At 43.1% G+C, this 24,591-nt stretch overlaps 2 protein-coding genes across 3 annotated transcripts; both read left to right on the top strand.

The window, feature by feature from the left end:
• The first annotated feature begins 469 nt into the window (after positions 1–469).
• mertka (c-mer proto-oncogene tyrosine kinase a) lies at positions 470–14,841 on the top strand. Its single transcript, XM_076018827.1, has 19 exons — positions 470–712; positions 1,364–1,670; positions 1,749–1,849; positions 1,927–2,097; positions 6,588–6,674; positions 6,792–6,907; positions 6,989–7,178; positions 7,864–8,009; positions 10,027–10,162; positions 10,516–10,666; positions 11,208–11,299; positions 11,399–11,494; positions 11,604–11,684; positions 11,764–11,856; positions 11,951–12,069; positions 12,159–12,268; positions 12,402–12,561; positions 12,827–12,963; positions 13,335–14,841. Exons 1-19 carry the CDS (start codon positions 622–624, stop codon positions 13,789–13,791), a joined length of 2,841 nt encoding a protein of 946 aa, XP_075874942.1. The 5' UTR covers positions 470–621; the 3' UTR covers positions 13,792–14,841.
• A 260-nt stretch (positions 14,842–15,101) lies between these two features.
• Positions 15,102–22,352, top strand: tmem87b (transmembrane protein 87B). 2 transcript variants are annotated; one of them, XM_076018829.1, is made up of 19 exons: positions 15,102–15,283; positions 16,175–16,235; positions 16,317–16,408; positions 16,506–16,640; positions 16,730–16,774; positions 16,939–17,110; positions 17,389–17,450; positions 17,781–17,964; positions 18,083–18,182; positions 18,280–18,373; positions 18,615–18,688; positions 19,650–19,756; positions 19,886–19,944; positions 20,039–20,142; positions 20,222–20,295; positions 20,394–20,461; positions 20,621–20,673; positions 20,801–20,831; positions 21,167–22,352. In XM_076018829.1, the coding sequence occupies exons 1-19, from the start codon at positions 15,134–15,136 to the stop codon at positions 21,206–21,208; spliced, it is 1,707 nt and encodes a 568-aa protein (XP_075874944.1). In that variant the 5' UTR covers positions 15,102–15,133; the 3' UTR covers positions 21,209–22,352. The 2 variants fall into 2 exon arrangements, with proteins under 2 accessions (XP_075874944.1, XP_075874943.1); XM_076018828.1 differs by lacking the exon at positions 18,615–18,688 and adding an exon at positions 18,948–19,021 and having other exon boundaries at positions 15,103–15,283.
• Positions 22,353–24,591: the final 2,239 nt, after the last annotated feature.

The raw sequence follows: 24,591 nt of genomic DNA, 5'->3' as shown, positions 1-24,591 counted from the left end.
TTTTGTTTCATTCCATTTCAACACTACGGGAGCTACACGTCACAACAAAAAAAGTGCACAAATTGGCCGCTAGATGGCGTAGTTGTCAAGATCAGGGGGTTTACTTTGGTTTAAAAAGCCTATTTGAAAGACGCAGACATTATGGCACGTTGGATGGTGTTGACCACTTGGTAGAAGTTCATATGTGTCTAGAAAGCGTGATGACGATTGATCACATAAAGTTGTGTGTTAAAATACATTTAACACAATGTATGTTAACATCGCACCCCCATGGATTAATTAGAGCCTCCCACTCCTTCCCCAACTAACTAACTAACTAAATAAATAAATACATTAGAGTTAGAGGAAAAGCTATGATTTATTGTATTTTGGAGCTGAATTTTCCACAGGATCGCAGCCCCGCCTCCGTGGGACGTTAGTGTGACGTCGGAAAAAGTAAAACTTTCTCCCCCGCCTCCTCTTCTCTCCAGCTGGTCGGGTCAACAACTCGTGGCTCATCAGAGCAGCAGGAGCCATTCATGTCTATTGTCGCAAACCGTTCTGCTCCTGCACAGCCACCCCGGGATTGGACCGTCGGCATCTTGTTTTTGCGGGACGGGAGAAAACCGGACACCGCATCGTATGGTCATGGCAGAGAAGAAGCAGTCACCTCCGAGCAGGTTCTGGGTCTTTCTCCCCGTGGCGCTTCTTATCGCGGGGAGTCCAGTCAGCGGTGAGCGGTAACCACATGTCCGTCAGAGTGATCTGCTCTCAGGCTGCAGCAGAGCAGACCTCGCTCCTCATTTTAAACAGCTTGACATTTCCTAGAAAAAAATTCCTAGAATGTTTTCAGCGAACTTTAGACGGCACTTTGCCTCGGTAGATGTAATTATCTCTGTTGTAATAGAATAAATGTTTAGTAAGTTTAGTTAACACTTGTTTCATTTTGTTTCTGGTATAGTTTCGACTATTAATTGTATACTGTCTGATTGCAATTTATGTTGTCATAATGATAATGAAGGTGTTGGCTACACCTTCATTATCAGCTATAATGTTATGTTCCTCAAAAAAGAAAAAATTCCTTTGTCCAAACTTTTCTTTACACCAATGAATCTACTCACTGGTGCTGCTTGAGTTGGTATCACACCCACTCTTTTGCGATGCACTTTAAGCCAATAATTTTTAAGTCAACTTCCAAGTCTTAAATGCATAAAAGTTAGATTTTTGGTAACGTGTGAATGTCGTGCACGCCTTGTTTGGTCCCTTGTGCCTTGGAGGTCAGATCTCATGTGCTCATCATCTCCACCTCTAGGCACAACAGGGAGATAGAGCTAAACTTGATGTTTCCTCCTGTTTAAAACGCAATTACCCCCTATGTAAATAGCCCAGCATTCCAGGAGCCACATCTACCGCCGCGCAGAGCCCCACGTGATACCGGCCACAGTGTCGAGGGTCTATCTCACCCCGGACCAGTTCAGGCGGCTTCACTTTAAACCCACCGTGGGCACCATCCAGCTGTCGGAGGGCCACGAGATGACATTCAACTGCTCCATGGACATCCCTGACGCCAAGCTCGACTACACCATCGTCTGGACCAAGAATGGCCAGGATCTGGAAAAACACAAACTGGATGCGATCAACGACCTGCAGACCATCACTGATGGCGTCACAAGTCTCCTTTCAACTGTCAGGTAACGCAGCGGCGTGCTGCCACGATTTGCGACGCCAAAGGGAGCGCAAACAGTGACGGGCGTCCTTGTGCTCCGCAGGATCAAAAACGTGCAGCGGTCGGATGCTGGAGAGTACCGCTGCAGACTGAGCGTCAGCCAAATGGTGGTGGAGTCGCAGCCGATCACGGTCAAGGTGGAAGGTGAGCTTCAACCCTGTGACGGCTTTCTGTTTTTTCTCTCAATTTCTTTTTTCAACCCAACTCTGGTTGATGTGCAGGTCTGCCAGCATTCGTCCACCAGCCGGAGGACTGGAATGTAACGAGAGGCTCTCCCTTCACTCTGTTATGCGAGGCGGTTGGACCCCCAGACCCGGTTCAGATCCGCTGGCTCCGGGATGGATTATACGATAGTGACCGCCGCGACTCCCCCAGCAACTACTCGGTGTCAGGTGAGAGTGCAGCCTTCACCATCCTTCCATTTTTTTCGCCCCCCCACTCGTGAACACGTTTCTCTGTGTTCTGCTCAGTAAGAGCAATACTTTTCCTTCCCCTTGTTGTGCTTCCCCCTCACGTGGTGACATCTTTTCCCGAGTTTGAACTCTTTTGGTCATGTTCCTGGCGAGACGCCAACGTGAATGATCAGTACATGACTCACGATGCCACACAACAGTCAGACACAACAGCGCTTTAGATGTGATGCGTGGTTTGTCACAGGGACATGAGATTCACTTGTTGTTGTTTTTTTTTTTTTTTTATCAACCTGGTGAGTGTTGGAGGAGCTGAGCAAGTAATTTTCCCCTTGGTAAGAGAACCCCAACTCTGTGCAAGTCTGTTTGATCTTGACAGTAAAATTGTTGCAAGCGTTGTTTTTTGTAATCAAACTTTAATGTGGCTTCGAGCTTATTTTATCGCCTTAACTAGACACTTTTTATGAGGAGAGCTTCCGGCTGAAATGAGCAGTACGGCATTAACACACAAATAACATTTTATACCTTTTTATTCAACTTCATTTGGTGAACTTCCCTTTACAGCTTATTTTGCTTTAGTTCATCGGCACAAATGCTGCCTCCTAGTCAACGGTGACAGACTCGCAGAAGCACGTAGCGCTTAACTAGCATGACGTTGTTGGTGGTTTCTATCCGTCCCGGTGTGCTGCCTCAGCGTCTGTGCTTTGCTTGCTGCTTCTCACAACAGCCAGTGTCGCCGGGGCCTCCTGCTGCACTGCTGACTTGTTCACTCTGTTATTCACGCAAGGTCACCGATTTTTATCAGTCGAGTTTTTAGTCCGTGCAATCTGCACAGCTTTTTCAGAGGTTTATTAATTCACCTTTGCTCTCAGGACTTGAAGCTGGAGCTTGTAAACAGTAATATTAATGCACCGCAAGACTGAAAAATATGCTGGAAAACTAGCTTGGTCTAAAGGTAGCTATGGAAATAGGCCAGGAGGTTATTGTGCGCAAGAGTTGTTCCACAAGGACCAGCTTGTAAAACACTCAGAGTAAAAGATAAGCCAAATCGTTTAGTGGTACTTAATGTCAAATTATTCCAGAGTTTCCATTTCATTGGAAACTAATCAACAAACTTACAATCTGAAAGCTGCTGCCATTACTAGAAGACATACAGGCATGATGTAATGATATATAAAAAATACTTACAGGGTAAAATAAGCAAACACTTCACACTTTAGCTATTTATTTTGGGTCACGTGTTGTATACATATTTAGTCAATTTTTCTTTATTTGGCCTTGCATAGTTTATTAAAAAAAAAATCCCTAGATGTTCAGAAAACAGCAAACCCAGCAGATTTAGCCTTTTGTTTGCATTCTTGCTTGGCCTTTGACTCCCTGCTAAAAGTGATAAACCAAATGTTTGGAAGGAGTCAAAAGCATGAAGGCAGTGAGGTGGTCTCATAGGGCTAAATGACTCAACTGATTGGGGGTATCGTCACAGATCTTGGTGAGGATTCTGTGCCCTCTGTGACGCCTTAAAGGGCCCTTCCACTTCCACACACTGCACGCACGTTCTCAATCATAGGTCATGAATTTTCCACTGTTGTGGTTTATTTGACCAATTCAGACGACTCTCACTTAAAAGGAAACATCGGTTTTGGAAACATAACTTTTTGGCCCCTACGGCTCTTTACTTTTCCAGCTTGCTTTAGGCGAAGCAGTGAGCTGCTGCTGCTGCTGCTGCTGCTGCTGCTGTTCAAAGGGGTTAAAGGTTCAGAGTTGTGCTTTGGTCCGGCATGTGCAAGGACCCATGGGCAGAGAGGAGATGGGGGTGCTGCACAGAGAGCCTGTTCGGGGGTTGGTTCAGCGGACAAAGACCTTATTCATGAGACGGCCCACTAGCCGGCAGGGAGGGGCTAAACAGAGGGGATGGCAGGCTACCAGAGCGCCTTGCAGGACCAAATATTGGCACAACTGACGAGCTCAAACCAGCCACTCAACTCACACATACCATCAGTCCCAGCACACTTTTTCCACTAAGGTTGGAATTTCATAATATTAGTGTAACGTTTCTGTCACACAATTGAAAATGCTCTTCTGACTCCCTGAAGGAGCCAGTTGACTTGTTTTTCATTTTGTCTATGGAAAGGCTCCTTTACTGCACGTCTGCATTCAGTTGCACCAGGTCTGTGGCATGAGGTCCAAATGCAGTGTACAGGAAAAAGGAAACCTTAGAACACTTTCGCCATATTTGCTTCCAGAGTCCAAAAGTAGAAAATGACAGAGAAGGTCTGAAGTCGTACCGTGAGCTGGAAGAGTTCTCTCTGTAATTTTAGATGTTTCCATTTGTACGGCTAACCTCAAAGCTCTTATGATCCAGTATATTTTAATTTTTTCTCTTGTTAAGTGCAGCAAAAGAAGAAATGCGAGTGATTAAACCTGTAATTCATTTCCTCTTCCCCATATATACCACGTGTGGTTTTAAAATCCAATGTGACTCCACTAAGCCATGAACTCGGGACACTCCCAAACTTTGACCTTAAGTCATTACAGACCCCTTTCTGAAAACAGCAATGCAGCATAATCCATCTACTATTATTGTATTATTTGTGTGTATTTTGTAAACACTCCCCTGTTTTGCTAAAGTAGTGTTAAATGTAGCGTCTGCAACAGACGCTTCCATATCCTGTGGCACCCTCCGTCATTCTTAAAGCCTTTATAGCGACTCTGCAATAGCTTTCGTGCAGTAAAAAAATGCTCTCACCTTTGGAATCTAAAGTGGCTGTATTATCTCAACACAGCCACCAAAGTCAGGAATGTCTCCATCGGTGTTGTGACATCAAGTAATTTGTTTTCATTCCTCTGTTGTCCTTGGAAAACCTGCACAATAATGACCAGTTTCATGCCGGACAAGTCACACCTGCCTTGTTCCCACTGTTCTTCGCTCCCACTTGTTTAAACCCGCAAGGCAAACAGAGGGGTTTCCATGCAATAAAAAAGAAGAAGAAGAAGAAGAAGAAGGTGATGGAGGAGGCATGTGGTAATTACATTTGTGTTGCTCACCTCCTGAAGCCCAGATGCATTTAACACATATGGCCAGAGTTTAAGCACCGGTTTATAAGGTGCAGGCAGCTCTGATCCGTGCAAACTTAAGTTAATTTTAGACTTTAAATCAGAGAATGGGATTGTTGAGACTGATCCAAGACCATTATAAGCCATTTTTGTTTGCACACAAATGGGCTGCAGCCACAGAAAACCAAACATTTCTGGGTTTTGTCCCCGGCCTGTGACGGTTCTACCTTCTGCTGTCTCCTCTGAGTGTTAACAAACATCCCAAGTCTAATTCCAGTCGTTCCTGGCTGGCCAGACTATCATTACTTTGTGGGAAGACTTCTGAGACACTGGAACACAAAAGAAACATTATCTAGCGGCCGTCCCAGGCTCATAGCAACCGGACAGATCTGTGGCTGATGAGAGACAGAGACAGTGCATCCAGGGAAAAAAAAAAAAAAAATGGCTAAAGAGGCTCAGTTTGCACTCCCTGCATGAGGCCCTGGTGTTGGGAACCGTAGTGGCTTGACAATGGAGCGAGTCGCCCATAAATATGTTTTTGGTGTCAATTTTAGTCTTGCTTCTCTATTTAGACTGACATGACACTTTTGTCTCCACTCCTGACACACAGACGCAATCGGCTTTGTCTCCCTGAACAATATGTTGACTTGTGCAGAAGGTTTCTGACAGATAAGAGCCAGGGTGAGCAGATGTTTAGCAGCACATTAACCTTGAAGACAGGTGAGGTGGTGAGATTGCTGCCAACCTTGAATGGTTGCACAGATTCCGACTCCGAAATCGTGCTTAGCCCTCGCTCTTAGATTTACATGGATTCCGTCATCAGGAAGGCATGAGGCAGGAGAAATGAGATTGATTGAGTTGTTGTGACAAAAGTGAGAAGCATCTGCGAGGGCGCTGCTGCTGTACTAGCAGTTCTATCAGGAGTGGACGTTTATTTCACATGAAATTGAAAGACAAAAAAAGGTTGTTCATTCATTTAAGGTTATTTTCAACTGGCTTTTGCAAGAGTTGCCAGAGTTGTAGTTATGCTATGCTATGCTATGCTTTGCTATGTAATGCAACTCTTGCAAAAGCAAGAGTTGTGTTTTCACTGTGGAGCGGTGAAGCTCGGTTCATGCCTCCCCTGACAGTCTTGACCTCAAAAAAAAAAAAAAAAAATCTAAATTTGCTCTCACAATTCTGACTGGTTAGTTGGAATTTGATAAACAATTCAACAAGTCACCCAGCAAGTTTCTTTGGTCCTTTTGTTCTATCTGAACTCTTTCTCGAATGGCTGTGCATAGACATAGACATAGACAGACTTTATTGATCCCCTTGGGATGACTCCCTCAGGGAAATTAAAAATCAAGATAAATCAAGAGTGTTTCGGGCACCTAGCAGGTGAGGCCATGCTGACTGTTTCAACGTGTCATTTACAGGTGTTTACAAGTACACACAGTTCAGCTGTGAGGCTCACAACGACAAGGGAGTCACCACCTCCAGGGAAGCGACCATCAACATCAAAGGTGAAGACGAACCGTCCCGTGGGGCTGTTAGACATTCCTGGAGGTTGCCCTGCTGTGCGTGCTGACAAAAGGCCTCCGTCTTAAAAAGTTAACTGGGATTTTTACGATGTTTTCCAGTCGCCCCAAACCCCGTGTCTGATGTCGTCGTGACGGAGACGCAGCCCAATAAGTTGATGCTGAGCTGGAGCCCTGGACACGATGGTTTCTCCCCTCTCACAAAATGCCAGATTAGGGTAAAGATCTGCCCAGAACCGTGCTGTCCGCTGCACTTCCCAGGAAAACGGAATCCTGAAAATGCTCGCCCTTTTTTTCAGGTCAAAGAGGTGAGTCAGAGAAAAGGAGAGGTGACGGTGACCCGGCTGATCAACGTCACAACGCCGCCTTTCCACTCCGAAGTCCCCGGGCTGCAGGCGCTGACGTGGTACAACATGAGCATTTCCTGCAGCAATGAGGTGGGATCGTCTCCGATCACCACGTGGGTCCAGAGCAGCACCACCGAAGGAGGTATGTGAGCACTTAGGAAACTGTTCAACAGCATTCAGGTCAAGCATGTCTGCTGTACAGTTTGATGTGAAACTGCAGCAGGTTTATTTTTGGGTTCAATAGTTTTATTAATCGTATCTCAATGTGCTTATTTCATCTTTGCTAAGCCTAAAAAAAAAAAAAAATTCTACACAAAAGACATCCTCTGTATTATGGCCTTGCTACACATTAAATGAGATTCCGGTTTCGCAGACTTAGCGCTGTATTATTAGCCTAGCGCTTTCCTTTCCAAACTGTACTTATCGTAAGCCTACTCACTGTCTGCATGTAATCGCGGGAATGCAGAGGAAGTTGCCCAACTACCTTCTCTGCTTGGCAACCTCTGGTCACAAAAATGTCCTGTCCACTACAGGGTTTTCCTGAAGGGTCACATAGGAAATGGGAGTGGTCTTACTGAGAAAACACAAAGTACTTGCTGGGCGGTGATGTCTTGAATTTCCTTCCTGAAGCCGCCACGGGGGATATTTTAGTTGAATGATTCTCGGCTTTGCTCGGAAGTATCGTGCATATCGTGCTGTAATCAAAGATGTCACTGAAGTTGGAGCCTCACTTTCTGTTTTAATGATTTCTGTTCTAAAAACTGCCTCACTAAAATTCCAACACGCCGGCCAGAATAACAGCAGTCCTTCGTTTCTTGTCTTCTCAGTGCCATCGGTTTATCCACGGAATGTCACAGTACATCTTAATGAGTCCTGGCTGGTGATCAGCTGGAAACCTCCCCCAGATGATAAGATAAATGGCATCCTGCGGGGATATGATGTCATAGTCAGGCATGGCACACAAGTAACCAAGGTAAGCAGTGTGGCAACCCAGTACCTTAGTAGTACCTCCAGCTCTTCCTGCTCTGAATTGTAGTGATTAAAATGAACTGCAGTGAGTAGGTCTCTGAAATAAAAGATGTCCAAAGTGCACTTCAGTTTGTATACATGGTGTAAAACAGCTGTTCAACAGGTTTCTTGGGTTGTTTCTTTTGAATTGTTTATGTTTATGAGAGAAGATTTGATATGATGTCCATAAAAGGTTTGGAGCAGGGTAAGATTTAAAATTGTGGGATTTTAGAGAGGCTCCAAATTTTTACAACATACTTCTTTTTATTTATTATTTAAAATATTTTTATTTTAGTTCTGTCTTTTTGTATATTTCAGATCTGTTAAACAAATTGTTAAACAATACTAAGGATCATTTTTCACATACGTTAAACATGCAAGTATTACTTTATCTTCATTATTTTATATTAAGTGACAGGTGAAGTGGACACATTAAGTGTGTGCAGCAATTACCGATATGAAACTTACTCCTGAAGTCCTGTTTTGTGTACACAAACAATGTAACTGGCTGGAGTTCTAAACAACCTGATGGACAGATAAGGGTCAACAAATAGATTTTTTTCCTAGATTTTGGAAGGCAGTTATGAATGAAATGTACAATAGTTCTGCTATCTTGGAGCTGATGTGATCTTTGCACAACAATGAGTAATGCGTGACGCACGTACAAAGAATGAGTTGCATGTTTGTGATTTTTCATTGTCCTGAAATCGAACCGGAGCCCAGCGTCACGACGAGGGGCCGCATTCCTTTTCCCTTCTGGAGAATTACCCAGAACGTGGAAAGTGACTCGGAACAGAACCCTTTTCACTTCCACTTATAGAAAAGCGTGTTTTCAAAACAACCTTCTTGCCTTGTGCACCCCCGCAGCCCCACCGCATCACTGTATGATGCTGTTGCCTTCAGCGTTTGGTGCCTCTCTTCCTGCGCGTGAGCAAACTGGTAACAATGGTGCATTTCCTGTCCATCCCGTCAGGGTCGTATTGAGCGGAAGCTTATGGTGTGAAAACTGACATTTAGTCCTTTATGTCTGACCGCTGACTCACCGCACAGTTAATGCAATATAAATACAGCAGGATGTGTGCCGCAGGTCTGAATTGACTCCGCTCGTGCGTTGCCCACTCAGGTGCTGATGTCATGGCACAATGGCTTTGTATCAGAAGCGGTGACTGGAAATGAGCACAAAGGCCACCTGTTTCACCCAAAGAGCGTCTTTGTGCTACAAAAATGGCCGACTGGCTTGTCAAACAAGTAAAATGAATTGTGTTCTCATCTTTTTTTATTATTATTATTGTGATAGCGCTTGTCAAAATGAGTTGTGGATTCACCAAAGTAGGGAAGCTGAACCACATGTTTCTCCGCTGTGTTTGTGCTGCAGGCGCGATGGACCGTAAATCATGTGTTCAGAGTCAGACTGTCAGCACATTACAGCTGTTTTAACAATACGGTGTGGGGGTGTTGTGAAATTGTGGGCTCTGTCTGTCACATGTCGCCTCCTTTTGCAGAACACGAGCTCATTCTAAGCACTGGCCTTCTTCCCTTTTTTTTTTTTAAGTTTCAGTAGGTGCCATGCTGGTCAATTCCCTCGGTTTCTTTTATTTGCAAAAGGTTTCATCTTGCAGGGAACGGGTGGCTTTCAAGGGCTTTTACTTTTGGATTTCTTCTTGCTCTAGTATTTTTTTAAAGGAAATTAAGTAAGAGACAAGGAAAGACAAGGATGTAACATGTGTTTTTTTTTTGTTTGTTTTTTTTTATCTTGGAATCAGGATGCTGCTCAAGCAGAGTGACCACAAAATATCATCTTTTTTTCCAACTTTTCTTGTAACATATCTTAAATTATCGTATCATAATTTGATTATTGTAATCTCCACAAGACCAAATGCTAAAAAAAAAAGGGGGAGGCGGGGGGAAAATCCAAAATGCAATTCGCAAGGTGACTATTGTTGCCAATGTTTAAAAACTATTTCCTGTTTTTGTGATTTCAGATCCACAGAAACTCCACCGTGGCCTTTGTGGAAGTGCATGAATTCAACACCACCTACAGCGTGGAGGTGGCGGCGTGCACGCAGGCAGGCGCTGGCATGGTCAGCCCACGGGCCTGGCTGTTTGTGCCAGAGAACAGTAAGTTATCACCTCATCTCCTCATCTAGGAATTTGAGAATCGGACCAACATAGTTCAGCAAATGTGTTGCACATCTCCGCTCCCCCTGAAAATATGTCATACCTTTTGCTTCTTTTTTTTTGATTTCATGACGGACCTCTTTTGGTCCAGGTTCAGATCCCAACATCTGGTGCACACGTTCATGTCTCTCGTTGTAGCAGTTGTGTAGGCTGATGTGTACCATCAGCCAAAGCTTTGAACTTTAATTTGCCTCCAATCACCCTCGGCAGTGTGTTGCAAGGAGTAGAGACGCAGAGCTAAAAAAAATTAATGTTGCCTAAACCCTTTTTCCTATGTCTGCCTCCTCACTCAGAATCGGTCGTGTCACCATCATCCAGCCCGGACACCGGGGTTCCAGACTCCCTCTACGTGGTTCTGGGTATGGTCAGTGGCTTCTGTCTTCTGATGCTGCTCCTGTCAGGCGTCATCTGCCTACGCAACAGAACTTACGTCTCTTGCTTTGGGTAAGCTCTCACTCAGTTTGAACCTCTTATTTCTTAAGTTCCCCCCCCCCCCCTGCAGTACTCGTTCGTCCAGCGGCATTGAATTATTAGGCCACTTCAAAGATGGCTTGGCAGCTTTTCATTCTGGATCACTGCCTCCGGGAGCTGCGTAATATTTCTTTCTTTAGCGCAGTAGAAAATTTCCGGTCTCTGTTAATAAACTGGCTTGGCTTCCTCTTAATCACTGCTGCCTTCACCTGAAGCTAGTCATCACTGTGCAGCTGTTGAGATGGAGAAAACAGCAGCTGATTTTTTTTTTTTTTTTTGTAATTTATTATCTTGGAGTTCGTGACTCAGTGTTGCCACTCAGGATATAGCTGAAAATGTGTCACATCCAACGGCTGGGATAGGAAAACAGTAACTCAGCAAAGGTCACTCCAGAGGACTTCCTCGCTATATCCTCTCTGCTTTCCTCTGTCTGCCTGTAACTACAATAGTTACTTTCTGCAGTTGTTGTTGTTCACGTTCTCTTTTTCCATCGTCTCTCTGCCTCCCCCTGCAGGCGGATATTTGGCCACGGCGGTGAAAAGTTGCAGCCAATAGTTGAATACAGATCACAGAGATCCTACAATCGGCAGGCTGTTGGAATCACACGTATGTTCGTCTGTGTGAAATAACGTATTTGCACTCTTTCATGTTGTCCAAATAACTAAAGTCAGTTGTGAATAACCTGAATGGCTATGTGGTTTGCAGTCGGGAACCTCGGCATTAGCGAAGAACTTAAAGCGAAACTTCAGGATGTGATGGTGACAAGAAACCTGCTGTCCATAGGGAAGGTTCTCGGAGAGGGTGAGTGAATGCATTTAATTTGGAAGAGGATGATTTAATTTGTGTGGATGATTCTGTGCTGCCGCTGATGAGTTCTTATTAATGAGTAGATTGTCACGTGTTTTATCAGGTGAATTTGGCTCAGTGGTGGAAGGACAATTGAGGCAACAGGATGGGACATCGGAAAAAGTTGCTGTGAAAACGATGAAGAGTGAGTTTAAAACTGCGTAGAGGAAATTTTGAAATACTGTCAGAGCCGCATGACAAGTAAGTTCCTTCTCTGTCTCCAGTGGACAGCTTCTCCCAGAGGGAGATTGAAGAGTTCCTGAATGAAGCAGCCAACATGAAAGACTTCAACCATCCGAACGTCATCAGACTGCTCGGTAAGATTGATCAATTACCACGAAAGTCCATCCAGCCATCTCCATATACTGTAGCGTCTCATTCCTGCGTACCTCCTTGTCCTTCTCCTGTAAGGCGTCTGCTTGGAGGCAGACTCAGGACGCTTCCCCAGGCCCATGGTCATTCTTCCGTTCATGAAGTACGGTGACCTGCACAGTTTCCTGCTGCGTTCACGCCTCGGAGAGAATCCGCTGGTGAGATATCTTAAAAAATTAAACGTCCTGTTTGCAACCAAATAATGTCAACCTACCTTCTTATCCTTGCATGTGTGTATGTTTTGAAGTTTTTGCCCACTCAGACACACCTGAAATTCATGGTTGACATCGCCCTGGGTATGGAGTACCTCAGTGGTCGCAACTTCCTGCACCGAGATCTGGCAGCTCGCAACTGCATGTGAGTTGCGATTGCAAACATTTGTGCTATGAGTGTTAAAATTGAGTTGTGGTCTAATATATTTTTTTTTTCTTGAAGATTGACGATGAATACAAGTGATTATATTTTTTGCTTATTTGTTTGTGTTTTGCAGGCTACGCGACGATATGACGGTTTGTGTTGCAGACTTTGGGCTGTCCAAGAAGATTTACAGTGGAGATTATTACAGGCAGGGCAGGATCGCCAAAATGCCTGTGAAATGGATTGCAGTGGAGAGTCTGGCTGACAGAGTCTTTACTGTAAAGAGCGACGTGGTAAGACCAAGAACTCATTAGAAATACACATGTATAAACCCAAAATATGATCTTATTTCCTACTTAATGAAAATATACAGTATGTGTCAGATCAACATGTAAGACAAGGGACAGTGAAATAGTTAACATTTGTGTGACTGACCTAAATGCAAGTTCTGTGCAGATAAATTATTATATTGTCTCTGATACTTTTGGATTAATTTAATTAGCACACGTTCAGATCATGTTGAATTCACACCCAGCGTCAATGTTCTGTCTTATGCAGTGGGCTTTTGGCGTCACCATGTGGGAAATTGCCACACAAGGCATGACGCCATACCCAGGAGTTCAGAACCATGAGATTTATGACTACCTTCTGGAGGGACACAGACTGAAGCAGCCAGCAGGCTGCTTGGATGAGCTGTGAGTGTTTTCTTTGTGCTAAATATGAGTTAATGGAGTGTTTGCTGGAGGGCCATCTTGCTGTCAGTAGTTGTTATAGAACCTAATTTATATATACCTCAGTCCTCATTTGCAGGTAATGGACTAAATGCAGATGTTTATAATTCTTGTGACCTCATTTTCATCCTTAAGAGTCCTAAAAATCTCTGTTTATGTTTTTTCTTTTGCAATAGTATGGTAAGTGCTGAATGTTGACACCTAGAAAATTTATGTTTTGGTCCCCTTTTTGCCCCGTATTATTTCACTTTTGAGTAATTATGATACATTTTTTTGTTTGACTTAGAAATCCAGACCTTTATGACCTAAATTTTTTCTTTTAAATCTGTGTCTAGGTATGAAATAATGTTCAGCTGCTGGAGGGCCGATCCCCTCGACCGACCCCTCTTCCCTCAGCTGCGGGAAATGTTGGAAAAGGTCGTAGAAAAGCTACCAGAGTCTTTTAGCCGGGATGATATAATCTACATCAACACCAGTTTTCCCGAGGAGGACCCTGACAGACTGCCAGCGGAGCTGCCTTTGTTCCACTCATCACCTTCCTGCAGCCGACAGGCAGCAGACAATTCAGTCGTGACAGCAGACGTCCACGAGAGCCTGGAGGACGAGGAGGAAGGAGAAGATCGGTACGTGGTTGTGATCACCTCTGATCGCTCCACGAGATCTCCCGCTGCGGACACTCCTCTCTTGTCAGGAGTCACTTCGCACCAAGGAAACGGAAACGTTGCAAATCACCACCTCGCAGACGCAGCGGCACAGGACCACAGTTCAAGTGACACTTCTTTCCTGCTATAAAAACTGGTACCAGCAGAACCAGAACCGGGAATCGTGATTAAAAAAAAAGACAAAAAACTTTGGTTGACTTGTATAAAACCCGAATGCCTCATTGCACCGGGAGCCCCTTGACGTGGACTCTTCTGACTTCCTTCGTAGCAGTTAATGCTTTGCACGGCCAGCCTACATGCCATTTCAGTGTTCTTCTGCGTGAGTCTGCCTCATACATGTTTATGCACATTGTTTATAAGCTTAAAAGACACCAAACTGTGAAAGTATTCACTGTATTGAATATTTGTGCTCTGATGTAAATATAGAAATGTACATTCCATTTTAAAGTGATTGTATATACACAACAAATGTAATTTTTTAAAGATTTTGTTTTCAAAAGGGCTTTTTTCTGAAATTGATCATTTGTTTATAATCTTGCAATGGCCTTAACTTTTAACATTTCAACCTGTTGGTCAGTTTTTGTTTCACTAATTCTAGGCTTACTACTCTATTGTGATGGTTGCCTGATTGATTGCCATGACATTGTGCTCATTAATATGATATTGCTAGTTGTGGAGCACTTTATAATGTGCAGCAATGCATTTCAGAATACTGTTACACAAAATGAACCTGTCAGAGGCTAAAGCTGCTAACTCATGGGTCTGCTAATAGCTAACTAGTGAAGCAGAAAAGAGGTGATCTCGATGTGGCTTTCCGGTCTAACATCTGTCAGTTTATACAACTGTGGAAATGCCGAAGCAATACTTCAATACAATACAACACCCATATGGCTAGTTGTGTTGTTGTTGTTACAGCATTTGAGAAAAGAACCTTGTATCCCAAAACTTTGCAAGTCCAGAGCTTCTGAGTTTGATAACTGCACTTAAGTGACATCTGGTTATGTTTTAATGTATCTAAACTTATTGGTTTGTCAGCCAACTTGCTTAAATATAAAAAAAAAATTTGAACCTGATAAAACCTGTAATCCAATTATTTACCCAGGTGCTGTATTTTTTGGCAGAAAGTCATTGACTTTCACTTTTCAGACTGTTTGGTGGGTGTATTGTACAAAAATACATACTGTATGTTTTTCCAAAATTGGTGTCTATTTAACCTTTTAATGGACATACATAAGCACATGTACGGATTTACAAATTAATTGTTATGGAGATTAGTCAATAGTTTAATTGCCAATCCAAAATGTGTTGAGTGTGTGAAAGCGAAAAGTTCCCAATTGTTCCATGGAATGGCGCTCTAATCCAGTGGTGCCATGACTTGACGCCAACATTTACGAACGTTCTTGAAAGCATCAGGCGCTGCGTTCAGGACAATTTGTTTCCAGAGAACGCAACGTCGGAGTCCTCAAACGAACATGGCTGCCGCCGTCAGGATGAAGACGTGGAGCTGTCCGACAACAGGAGTTTTCTATTCACGCACAGTCCTTTTTGTATTTTTACTCAGCGCCATAGAGGCGGTTGTCGCGGCACCAGAGCCAGGGGTTTGGAAAATAACCGTGGGCAACGTGAGTATTATGAGGGAAACCTGTATCTCCTTGAATACTCCTGAACGTTAGCATTAGCCACGTTAGCTGAGCTGGCTGTCAGCTGTGAGTGCGGGGACAGCAGAGCGGCGACTTCCCTTCCCACGGGGACGCTAACAGAATCGACGTATTGATATCGATGACTTCAAACGTGTGCAAAACCCACAGCAAAATACCGTGGCATTACACTAGCTCGCCGCTCCATTACATTCTTTTAATATTCTACATTCCAGGGCGTTACTTCCGCGCTCGAATAGAAAATTGACAGGTTCCCAGCTTTAATACTAGAGTAAATAAGAACATTCTTTGTCATTCGTTCACCGGTTAATATCCACCAGTGTGTCAACCGTCCTCTTCAGCTATACATTTACACATCTGAAATTGATTTAATCGTTCTCATCACAAACCCTTCAGAAGCAACCTGAAAGGGGTCAGTTACAGCACATTGCTAAAAGATGAGTTTCTGCTAATATATGACCTTTACTCCCACTTGTTTTTCAGGAAAACAGAACGTGTAGACTTAAGCAGTGGATGAGTCGCATACCTGAATTAAATATTTACATTTCTAGAGGTTCATATTCCCCCTATTGTCGTCGCTTCCGCGTCAAGCTGCGGTATGTGTGTGCTGGAGAGCATCTTCCGACCTGAGTAGGTCAACTGCTTGTCGAGGAGCCGACTGAGACACTATGCGAGTGTGTGATGACTCGAAGTCCATGTCTCTCCTCACAACAGAGGTTGCCAGGTCTGAACTGCCCATCAGTCGGTCCACATCCTGCCACGTCACACTTTCTCCTGGAACATCGTAATGAACTTAAAGAAACGGGACGGCTGTAACATGTCGTCATCATAACCTTGTTTACTTCTGTTTTGCAGAACTCAAAGCCTCTGCTTTTAAGGAAATCAATGTATGAAGGCACAGATATTGAGTTGAAAGGTAGGATTTTTCAATTGTCCTCATCATATGTTATCGAAATCCGATTTGCTTCAATCACAAATTGCGTGTTTCTTCTTCAAGTGTTGTCCGTTTCCTGTCCGGAGAGGATGGACATCGCCATTCAGTGGTACCTCAGGTACTACCCCTGTCACAATGAATTCCTCAATATTGAGGTGAGTGCGAGAGACTTCAGCAGGTGACGTTTGTGTCCTAAAAGTCATTTTGTCTTGATTGTTTCCAAATGCTCAAATGGCAATTCATTATTTGCAGGAAATGTATGAGCGAACGTCTCAGAGTCGTGGCGAGAGCCTGGATCCCAACCCGATGGGGCAGGGGGAGTTCATCGAGCACAGACACGCCCCAATAACATGTAACAATGAAACGCGCTCCTTTCCCATGCTCAAAGTAGGTTTATGACAGTGAACTCTCCAGCGCGGCACCTTTTTCAGCACTGATGTTGGTCCATAACGACACTCTGTTACTGTGTTTTGCAGAAGGCCAAGGGAAGCCCGCATCTTGTCACTCCGTCCAGATTATCTGTGAGATGAGCTCTTTTTTAAAAAATATTTTTTTGTTGTATTCCAATTTACTATAAAAGATGAATTATTGCAATAAGAAACTTGTAAAGTGTTGTTTTTTTTTCCGTTATGAAAACACAGACAAGAATTGGTCATAAATGAACTCTTTTGCAAAACTACCGCAGGAAAACGACACCTCATGGTTGACCGACGAGTACGACAATAAAAGCCCTTCCGCCAAAAACAGCAGTGTTAGCATTGGGGATGATGTCATCGCCACCACCTGGAAGGATGGGCCTTACCTTCTGATTGTTAAGATTGTCTCCAGTAAACCGGCATCCAACTGGAGTTTGAATGGTGGGATTCGCTTTTTTTTTTCTTCCATTTACGTATTTATTCTAATCTATTACCCTCAGCTTCATTGCAAGAAACTCCCACACTGTGTGACTTGTGCAGAGAATCTTAATGACCTGCTATTCTCATCTGTGATATGTATATGAGAAGAGGAATAGATTTGTTGTACTGAAATGCCACAGTACTTATATAATAATACAAATCTGTTTCTCAGCTCAGTTAAAAACCACCACAAACAATTTTGTCTAATTTGTGTGTTTTTGTATGTGTGTGTTTTTCAGTTAATGTGATAATGAAAGGGAGCCATGGCTACATTTCTATCACAGAGTGGCCACTCATGATTGTAAGTATATATTATTTTCTGTCATACAGTATGTGAGAAATAATTGTAATATTAGTTAACTATTTGTGACCATATTAATAGACAACATTTTTATAAATGCCATGACATATTTAAAGTGTTTTTTTTTCTGTTTTCAATCACCTTAAATCATGCATACACATAAGTAACTGGGAACATGGAACTACTAGATGTGTTGAAAAAAGCTAAGCTTTAATAATAACCCTAACCCCGTAATAAGATGAAACAAACAAACAAAATAACTCACCCAATAATACAGCCACCTATGGTCCGTGTGTGTTTCCAGACTAATCCCTCTGTGTCTGTGTGCAGTTCTACATGGTGATGTGCATCGTGTACATCCTGTACGCTCTGCTCTGGTTCATTTGGGCAGCGTGCTACTGGAAGGATCTCCTGAGGATCCAGTTCTGGATAGCTGGTGTCATATTCCTGGGCATGGTGGAGATGGCTGTCTTCTGTGCTGAATACGAAAACACAAACGGTGTCGGCTCTGCCTGTAAGTGTCGACTCGTCACTTTAAAAATGGGTTTATTTTATTTTATTTTTTTTTTAACCATATTCTTCAAAAGAGCATAAGATATTTGAATATTTTTCTATGCCACTGTCACCTTCAGCTCCTGGTCTGCTGATCTTTGCGGAGCTGGTCTCCGCCCTGAAGAGGACTTTGGCTCGATTACTGGTCATAATCGTCAGCCTGGGCTATGGCATTGTGAAGTATGTCAGGATGGTTTCATTGAGTTTGACAGATCATTTGTATTGTCCACACAGGTCAGCTGAAAAATGATTTTCTGATCCTGTTGTGTTTTTTCAGGCCTCGCCTGGGGACAGTAATGCACAGAGTTGTGGGTCTTGGGATTCTCTACTTTTCTTTCGCCAGCATTGAGGGTGTCCTGAGGATAACTGCCGTGAGTTGACCATACTGAACAGTCAGAGTCATTTGATAGCACAAACAAAGCTATAAAAACTCCACCTTGCAAAAGCAGTACCACTTTTAGCTTTAACTTGAGAACTGACCACTGCGTGGTTGTCTGTAACTTGAGGAGAAATATATTTAAGAATGAACAGTAATTGAGGTTTGTTTTCAAGAGAATAAAACTGACATTCCAATTTTCTATATTAATGTGCTGGGTGGGGCCCAAAATCAAGGGTCGAGACAACGGCCCTCTTCTCATTACAGAAATTATTCTGGCTCTGTTTGACTCCTGCTCCATATGGTTCATATCCTTCTGCTGCACTCCTCCATAGTACTGATATGAAAAATGACTGTACGTTAGTAACGTGGATGTAATGGTGATGTGTTGAACCCGAGTGATTTTGAATGTTCTTTCCCTTTGTCCTGAATCATTTGGTGCATAATTTGGGCTCCTGTTCTGTAATTTGCTGCCTCCGCCGCCTCCTGGTCTCCCATCCTCTCAGCGGTTCTCCTCCTCTTCCTTGTGTCCTTGTGTCCTTGTGGTCCTGCTCTGTCCTCCCCTGTAGGCAAAAGACTCTGACTTGGCCCTGCTGGCCAGCATTCCTCTGGCTCTGCTTGATTCCTCTCTCTGCTGGTGGATATCCTTTATTGCACCTATAGCCTTTCCCTGTTTTGGTTGTTTCCCTCTACATCCCTCTGAAGAGCCACATTCACGACTGGGGAAACATTTTCTGCATCTCCCTCTCATTCAGCTCCATACACAACTAGCATGTTGAAGTTAAGAGCTTGACTGTTATGGCACCGTGTCAGTCTTCCAGAATGCAAATGCATCCGTCATGCACCATTACTTACAGCGTTACAGTCGTTCTATCACAGTTATTTTGCTTTTATGATTGTTTGACGCTTAGATTCTAATTGACACTGAAATCAGCCTAAGAAGACGTGTAGATGTGCTGCTCTTAGTTTATTGTTAAATTATAACTTGCTTGATACACTTCCTTATGTCAGATGCCATGTCCATCATCACAGCTGTTCTTTGTGAACAATCTGGGACGTTACACCGCAATGATTCCTTTTTTTTTCTCTGTTCAAAATCACGAGAGTAATTGATTTGCATGCTCGTCATCCATCCTTTTTCTGGTTGCGTTTAAATGCAGTCCTCGAGGTATGCGACTCTTAATAAAATAGAGAGTTTATAAGCGGCCGGTGGTTCATTTGTCGGCAGTGCTTTCCATGTTGCACAGGTTTCCCTTGACAGCCATCAACATCTTCGTCAGTCTGGCACAAACCATCAAGACCCTGAAGCTCAGAAGAAACCCGGTCAAGTTGTCACTTTACAGGCACTTCACTAATACGTTAATATTTGCCGTCATTGGTGAGTGAAACAGGTCTGCGCTTACTGCTTTGATAGAACGCAATCTACATATTGTCCTACCGCATGCACACAAGCAGATTTACTAAACTCAGTTATGATTCCATCTTTGTTTTTGTTGTTGTTTTTCAGCCTCCATCATTTTCATGGCCTGGACAGCAAAGAAGTTCCGACTCGCAGATTGTCAGTCTGTGAGTATAACTGTCAAAACTCCTCAATTAGTTTAGAAATTTGACTTGATGTTTCATTTAAAACCCTGCATGTTTCTGTTTGGTGAAAAAAAAGGACTGGATTGAGCTGTGGGTGGAAGATGCTTTCTGGAGGTTTTTGTTCTCTGTCGTTCTGCTCGTCATCATGTTTTTATGGAGACCGTCTGCCACCAACCAAAGGCAAGTAGAACCTTTTGAAAATGTTTTAAGACATTTACTTCATCTTGCGTTATCACTCATTTGTGCTTTACCTACATAGGTATGCTTTCACACCTCTCATTGATGACTCGGAAGATGAGGAAATCGAGGAATTCATTGCAACGTCAAACTTTGGTACAGTGGAGGACCAGAGGAACCGACATTATTGCAGAAATGATAAATGTTTAAGATTTGTATTATCTCAAAATAGCTGTTTGTTTTTTTTCTTTCAGCTGGTATGAAGTTTAGAACGTCTAAAAGTGACACAAATGGCTCAGTGAAGTCCCCGGAAACAAACCAAGTGAGTAGCTCAAGAGTTCCAATTCATATTGTTGAATGACTTTGGCTGTGAAATTTGTTGTACGCTGCTGTATGAAAAAGTGCAGCCACGAAAGTGGCATGCAGTTCAGCAGATGGCAGCATTTCCTTTTTTTTTCATCCGCTTTTGCTGTTTTTCCAGGATGAAGATCTGAAATGGGTGGAAGATAATATTCCCAGCTCTCTCGCTGATGTGTAAGCGTCTAAAAAAAAAAACAAGATAAAAACAAGAACACCCTCAAGCAGCAAGGGTTTCTGTTCCTTGTGATGTATGTGTGACACTAACAGAGTCTCCCCTGCTGTGTTCCGTTTGTCCTGGCAGAGCTCTACCAGTGCTGCTCGACTCAGATGAGGTATGCATGCAATCTGCGAAGCATGTCGCACAAATTAACCTAACTAGGCGCGGAGCTGTAAAGGTAGTGGCCCAAAATCTTAGGATGTAGATGATCATCTTCTTAGGTGTATTTTGCAAACACAAGTTATGCTTTTTAATTCCCTCGCAGCAACTTGATCCAGTCAATTTCATCCACAAGTTCTTTAGAGTTGTCATATTGTTTTAGGACATTGCCGAGCAAAGAATGCAGTGACATTCGTCATAGGGGTGTAGCTGAGGTGGACAGAAATCTTCATTCAGCCGTATCAATCGCACAGAATCTGACCGATCATCTTATTTGCGCGTCTCTCCCAGGAAATCATGACGACAAGATACGAGATGTCAAAGCTGGAGTGAAGCGAGATGTTTCCAGCTCTGCGCTGATACGGGGGAGGGACACGGCAGCTGACTGTGGCAGGAGTCACTCCAGGATGAGCGTTGAGGAAGAGGAGGGTGATGAAGAGGAGGAAGAGGAGGAGGCGGGGCATCAAGCGTTCCAGGTCATCATCCCGTAGGGTTGCAAGGCAAAGCAGACCGCAGTGCAGTGGGGGGGGGGGGCATCCGCTCGTTGCTCCATCTGTTCAAGCTCAAAGGACTCTACCAGAGGAAAAAAAAAGAAAACTGCCTGTTTCTTCGAGCCTTTCATTTCCAAAGAGAATGTTTTATTTTATATTAAGTGCTGTATTTATTTTTGTTTTAAGGTCATGTGAGTTTATTTTATCAGTGAAATTCAAGTGGGCCTCCTGCTCCGACTTAAACCCCGTATGTTATGCATGACTCCAACGTGCACATATGGGAGGGAGTCGACGACGTGTCACGGTGAAACTACCCAGCATCCTCAGCGGTGCGCGAAGTTGAGGGGACGAAACCTGAAATGGGTTTGACAGGTTTTGAATCTACTGTACGTTTGAGAAAAATACACTGTCTGTCCGTTGATGTGGACGTGAATTATTTATTTGTGTTTCAAGTGTACTTATTTTAAGTTGTGTAAGTTGTTGGCTCATGTTTACCCCTGACTGTGTTTACAATGTGTGCTTCCAGTTTTGTAAACTGATGGGACCCGAACCGTCTCACAGTGTAGTAGACAAACCTGAAACTGCACTCTCAGATTTTCTTCTTCGTTATATTTGCCTTTTTTACAAAAAACATTGTATAGGCCTCACGTACACCTTAATATTAATTTTCTTTTTAGAAAGGTCTTAAGTTTGGTTGGAGTTTTTTATTTATCTATTTTAAATGGCTTTTTTTGTCTGTGCAGTTTCCTAAAATTAAGACGATGTCACCGTCTTCACCTGTTTCTTGTCTTGACTCAGTGTAAAACCAGAGGACTTGTAATTTAGCCTGTCCGATCCATTCCATATCATGGTATTAGTTTGCTAAACAAACCTTTTTTTTTTTTTGTTGCAAATATGGTATTTTTTTTTTTTTCTTTGTGGGTTGGAAACCTGGAACGAGTGTATGCTTATAATGGCGGGGCATCTTTCTGTTATGGTTGACTGTACACACATGCAGTGCACCTTCGTCATGTGTACAAATGGGATTCTGGTTTATTTCCTGTTTTATAATTCCACAGGTTTCCTTCTGGATAACATGACTGTTCTTCTTATTTCTGCTGGTGTCATGAAGAGCTGTGCTTAAACTTTTCATACCAGCACTTCTTCTCCTTCCTCATTGGGAAGTGTGCACACGTAAACAGATGTTTAAATACAGGAGTATATTTATTTCCTGATGAATGATTTTCAGTATTAATTTGGCAATAAAAAAAATCTTAATTCTACCATGTTTGTTTCTTTGGCCTAACTGGAAAAAGTCTCAAAGTACTGATGCATTAATGAGTTATTATGAGGAAATTCTGACTGAACACACAGAAAAGCTAAGAGAATTTTTTTAATTAAAGCTGCAAGCAGTGTTCAGGTTCTGAGCCTGCTGTGGCCCACTGACTCCTGCTGATTCCTGCTGACTCCTTCCGACGCCTGTCGTTAATCTCGGTGCCGTCGTCGCCACGAAGCCCCTCAATAGAGGACAATAAAATGAAATGTGAAAGAGTAACATTTCAATAAGGATAAAAATATTGGGCACGTCTGTTTTTATGGAGGTCAAAGGTTAGTGCATCGAAAATGTAGGTTGCAAGAGGAACAAGAAGGTCTTTGTCCCATATCTCCACAACCTTCCTTGGGGCCACCAGGGCCATTCAAGCGTTTCTAGGGTCTCTGTGTAGTTGGTGCTATAGATCAGAGTTTTGACATTTTCTCCCCAGTTCTGACCTGCTTGCCAAATTTGGTTAGCTTTGGAGCATGTTCAAGGGGTGCAATTTTGGCGGGAACAGGAAGTGTAACTATAATAATAAGAAAGATACGTTACAATTTCAACTGAGGTCTTGGCCCTGGCAATGACCGGCTCCGATCCAGAGCTGGTCTATGGCTGGAGCTCAATGCCCAATAAAATAGAAGCCCTGCATAAATTCTGCAGCCATTAGGCTTTAATGCGCTCTTGACTGGGAGTGCTTGAGTGAAATTAAACCTGCAAACAAACCCTTAAAACTGTTTCAAGCTAGCAGAGAAAGAAAACACACATACATGTACAGCCACACAAATTCTCATTATATTTTTCAACTACCTTAATAAATGTATTTTTTGTGATAAAAATTAACATACTATTTCATACATATTTCCTACTGTAGTGGCTCATTTTAAGAGTCCAGATGGGGATTTTACATTAGCTTCCCAGTATACATACACTCATATTTCTGTGTTTATTCTATACATCCCACCTCTGCGCCTTCCTCTTGGATAACTAAACATTGAGCAGCGTTCCCACACAATGCCTTTCATTCTCCGTCCAACACGTGTGCCTCTTTTCTGTTCTGATAAAGATCTTTGGCGGTAAAAAGCGTTTTTGCCGTTCGACTGACAGTTATGTTTTTAGTGGGGGAAAATGCATGTAGAGGAATGCCAAGAATTTATGATGGAACTTGTTTCCCCCCCTTTTTTTTTAGTGAAAAGGCGCGTGCACATGCAGTAGGTGGCATGTGACCGGGAGCTTTACGGTACAGTCGGACTACAGCAGATGGATAAAATCAGCGCAGACTGCAGCATAGCCCTGCGGGTGCATACCGCTTTACTAAAGCTCCATTACTGCTGGTTTTGCAGTGAAGAGAATGCAATCATGAAGTATCATTGATTTTGCCATCTGTGATGGCAAACTTCAACCCAATTTCACTTGATTTTCCACATTAGAAAAAGATACTTACAAATTTAACCTGGATGCATATTGTAAGTGTACTAACAATTTGGATTTTTGCAATGTTTTTCAAATTGAATGCTATGTTTTTGTGACCTAAAATGAACCTCCGTGAACTACGGCCACTAAAATGAAGGACAAACACCTATCAAACAGTCCTGGATTCACATGGATTAATTTTTTCCTGGATACACCTGTCACTGATGCTCTTTCTTAGAAGCATGTGTGCCGTCATCTAACCCTTCCCCTGAAAGCATTTTTTTTATTGCATCATAAAGTCCTGGATCGAGACATGAGAAAACCTAAAAGAAGAAAATCACATGTGGTGAAGCTCATCTTCATCTGACGGAGAGAGACACGGAGATCTCTGTTTGAGAAGTGACAACTCTTGCTTCGTTTTCAGCGTTAAGAAAGTCCCTTTGTTCCATGCGGGGAATTCAGATTTGGCATTTGTGAGGTGAAACACATTCTTACTGTCTCACCTTACAACCACTCAGGCG

The sequence above is a fragment of the Nelusetta ayraudi genome, unplaced genomic scaffold (genome assembly GCF_046127955.1).
Source record: "Nelusetta ayraudi isolate G7.1 ecotype Tasmania unplaced genomic scaffold, CSIRO-AGI_Nayr_v1 ptg000008l, whole genome shotgun sequence".
NCBI classification, from domain to species: Eukaryota; Metazoa; Chordata; class Actinopteri; order Tetraodontiformes; family Monacanthidae; genus Nelusetta; species Nelusetta ayraudi.
This window is presented reverse-complemented; position numbering and strand designations above follow the sequence as displayed.

What these genes read in the sequence shown, in the direction of transcription:
- mertka (XM_076018827.1), top strand. Translation starts at nt 622, where the DNA reads ATGGTCATGGCAGAGAAGAAGCAGTCACCTCCGAGCAGGTTCTGGGTC. An exon ending in CTGGCAGCTCGCAACTGCAT is followed by an intron (nt 12,269 to 12,401) that starts GTGAGTTGCGAT and finishes TGTGTTTTGCAG; the next exon opens with GCTACGCGACGATATGACGG. An exon ending in GCAGGCTGCTTGGATGAGCT is followed by an intron (nt 12,964 to 13,334) that starts GTGAGTGTTTTC and finishes ATCTGTGTCTAG; the next exon opens with GTATGAAATAATGTTCAGCT.
- tmem87b (XM_076018829.1), top strand. Translation starts at nt 15,134, where the DNA reads ATGGCTGCCGCCGTCAGGATGAAGACGTGGAGCTGTCCGACAACAGGA. An exon ending in CACAGATATTGAGTTGAAAG is followed by an intron (nt 16,236 to 16,316) that starts GTAGGATTTTTC and finishes TTCTTCTTCAAG; the next exon opens with TGTTGTCCGTTTCCTGTCCG. An exon ending in GACTCGCAGATTGTCAGTCT is followed by an intron (nt 19,945 to 20,038) that starts GTGAGTATAACT and finishes GTGAAAAAAAAG; the next exon opens with GACTGGATTGAGCTGTGGGT.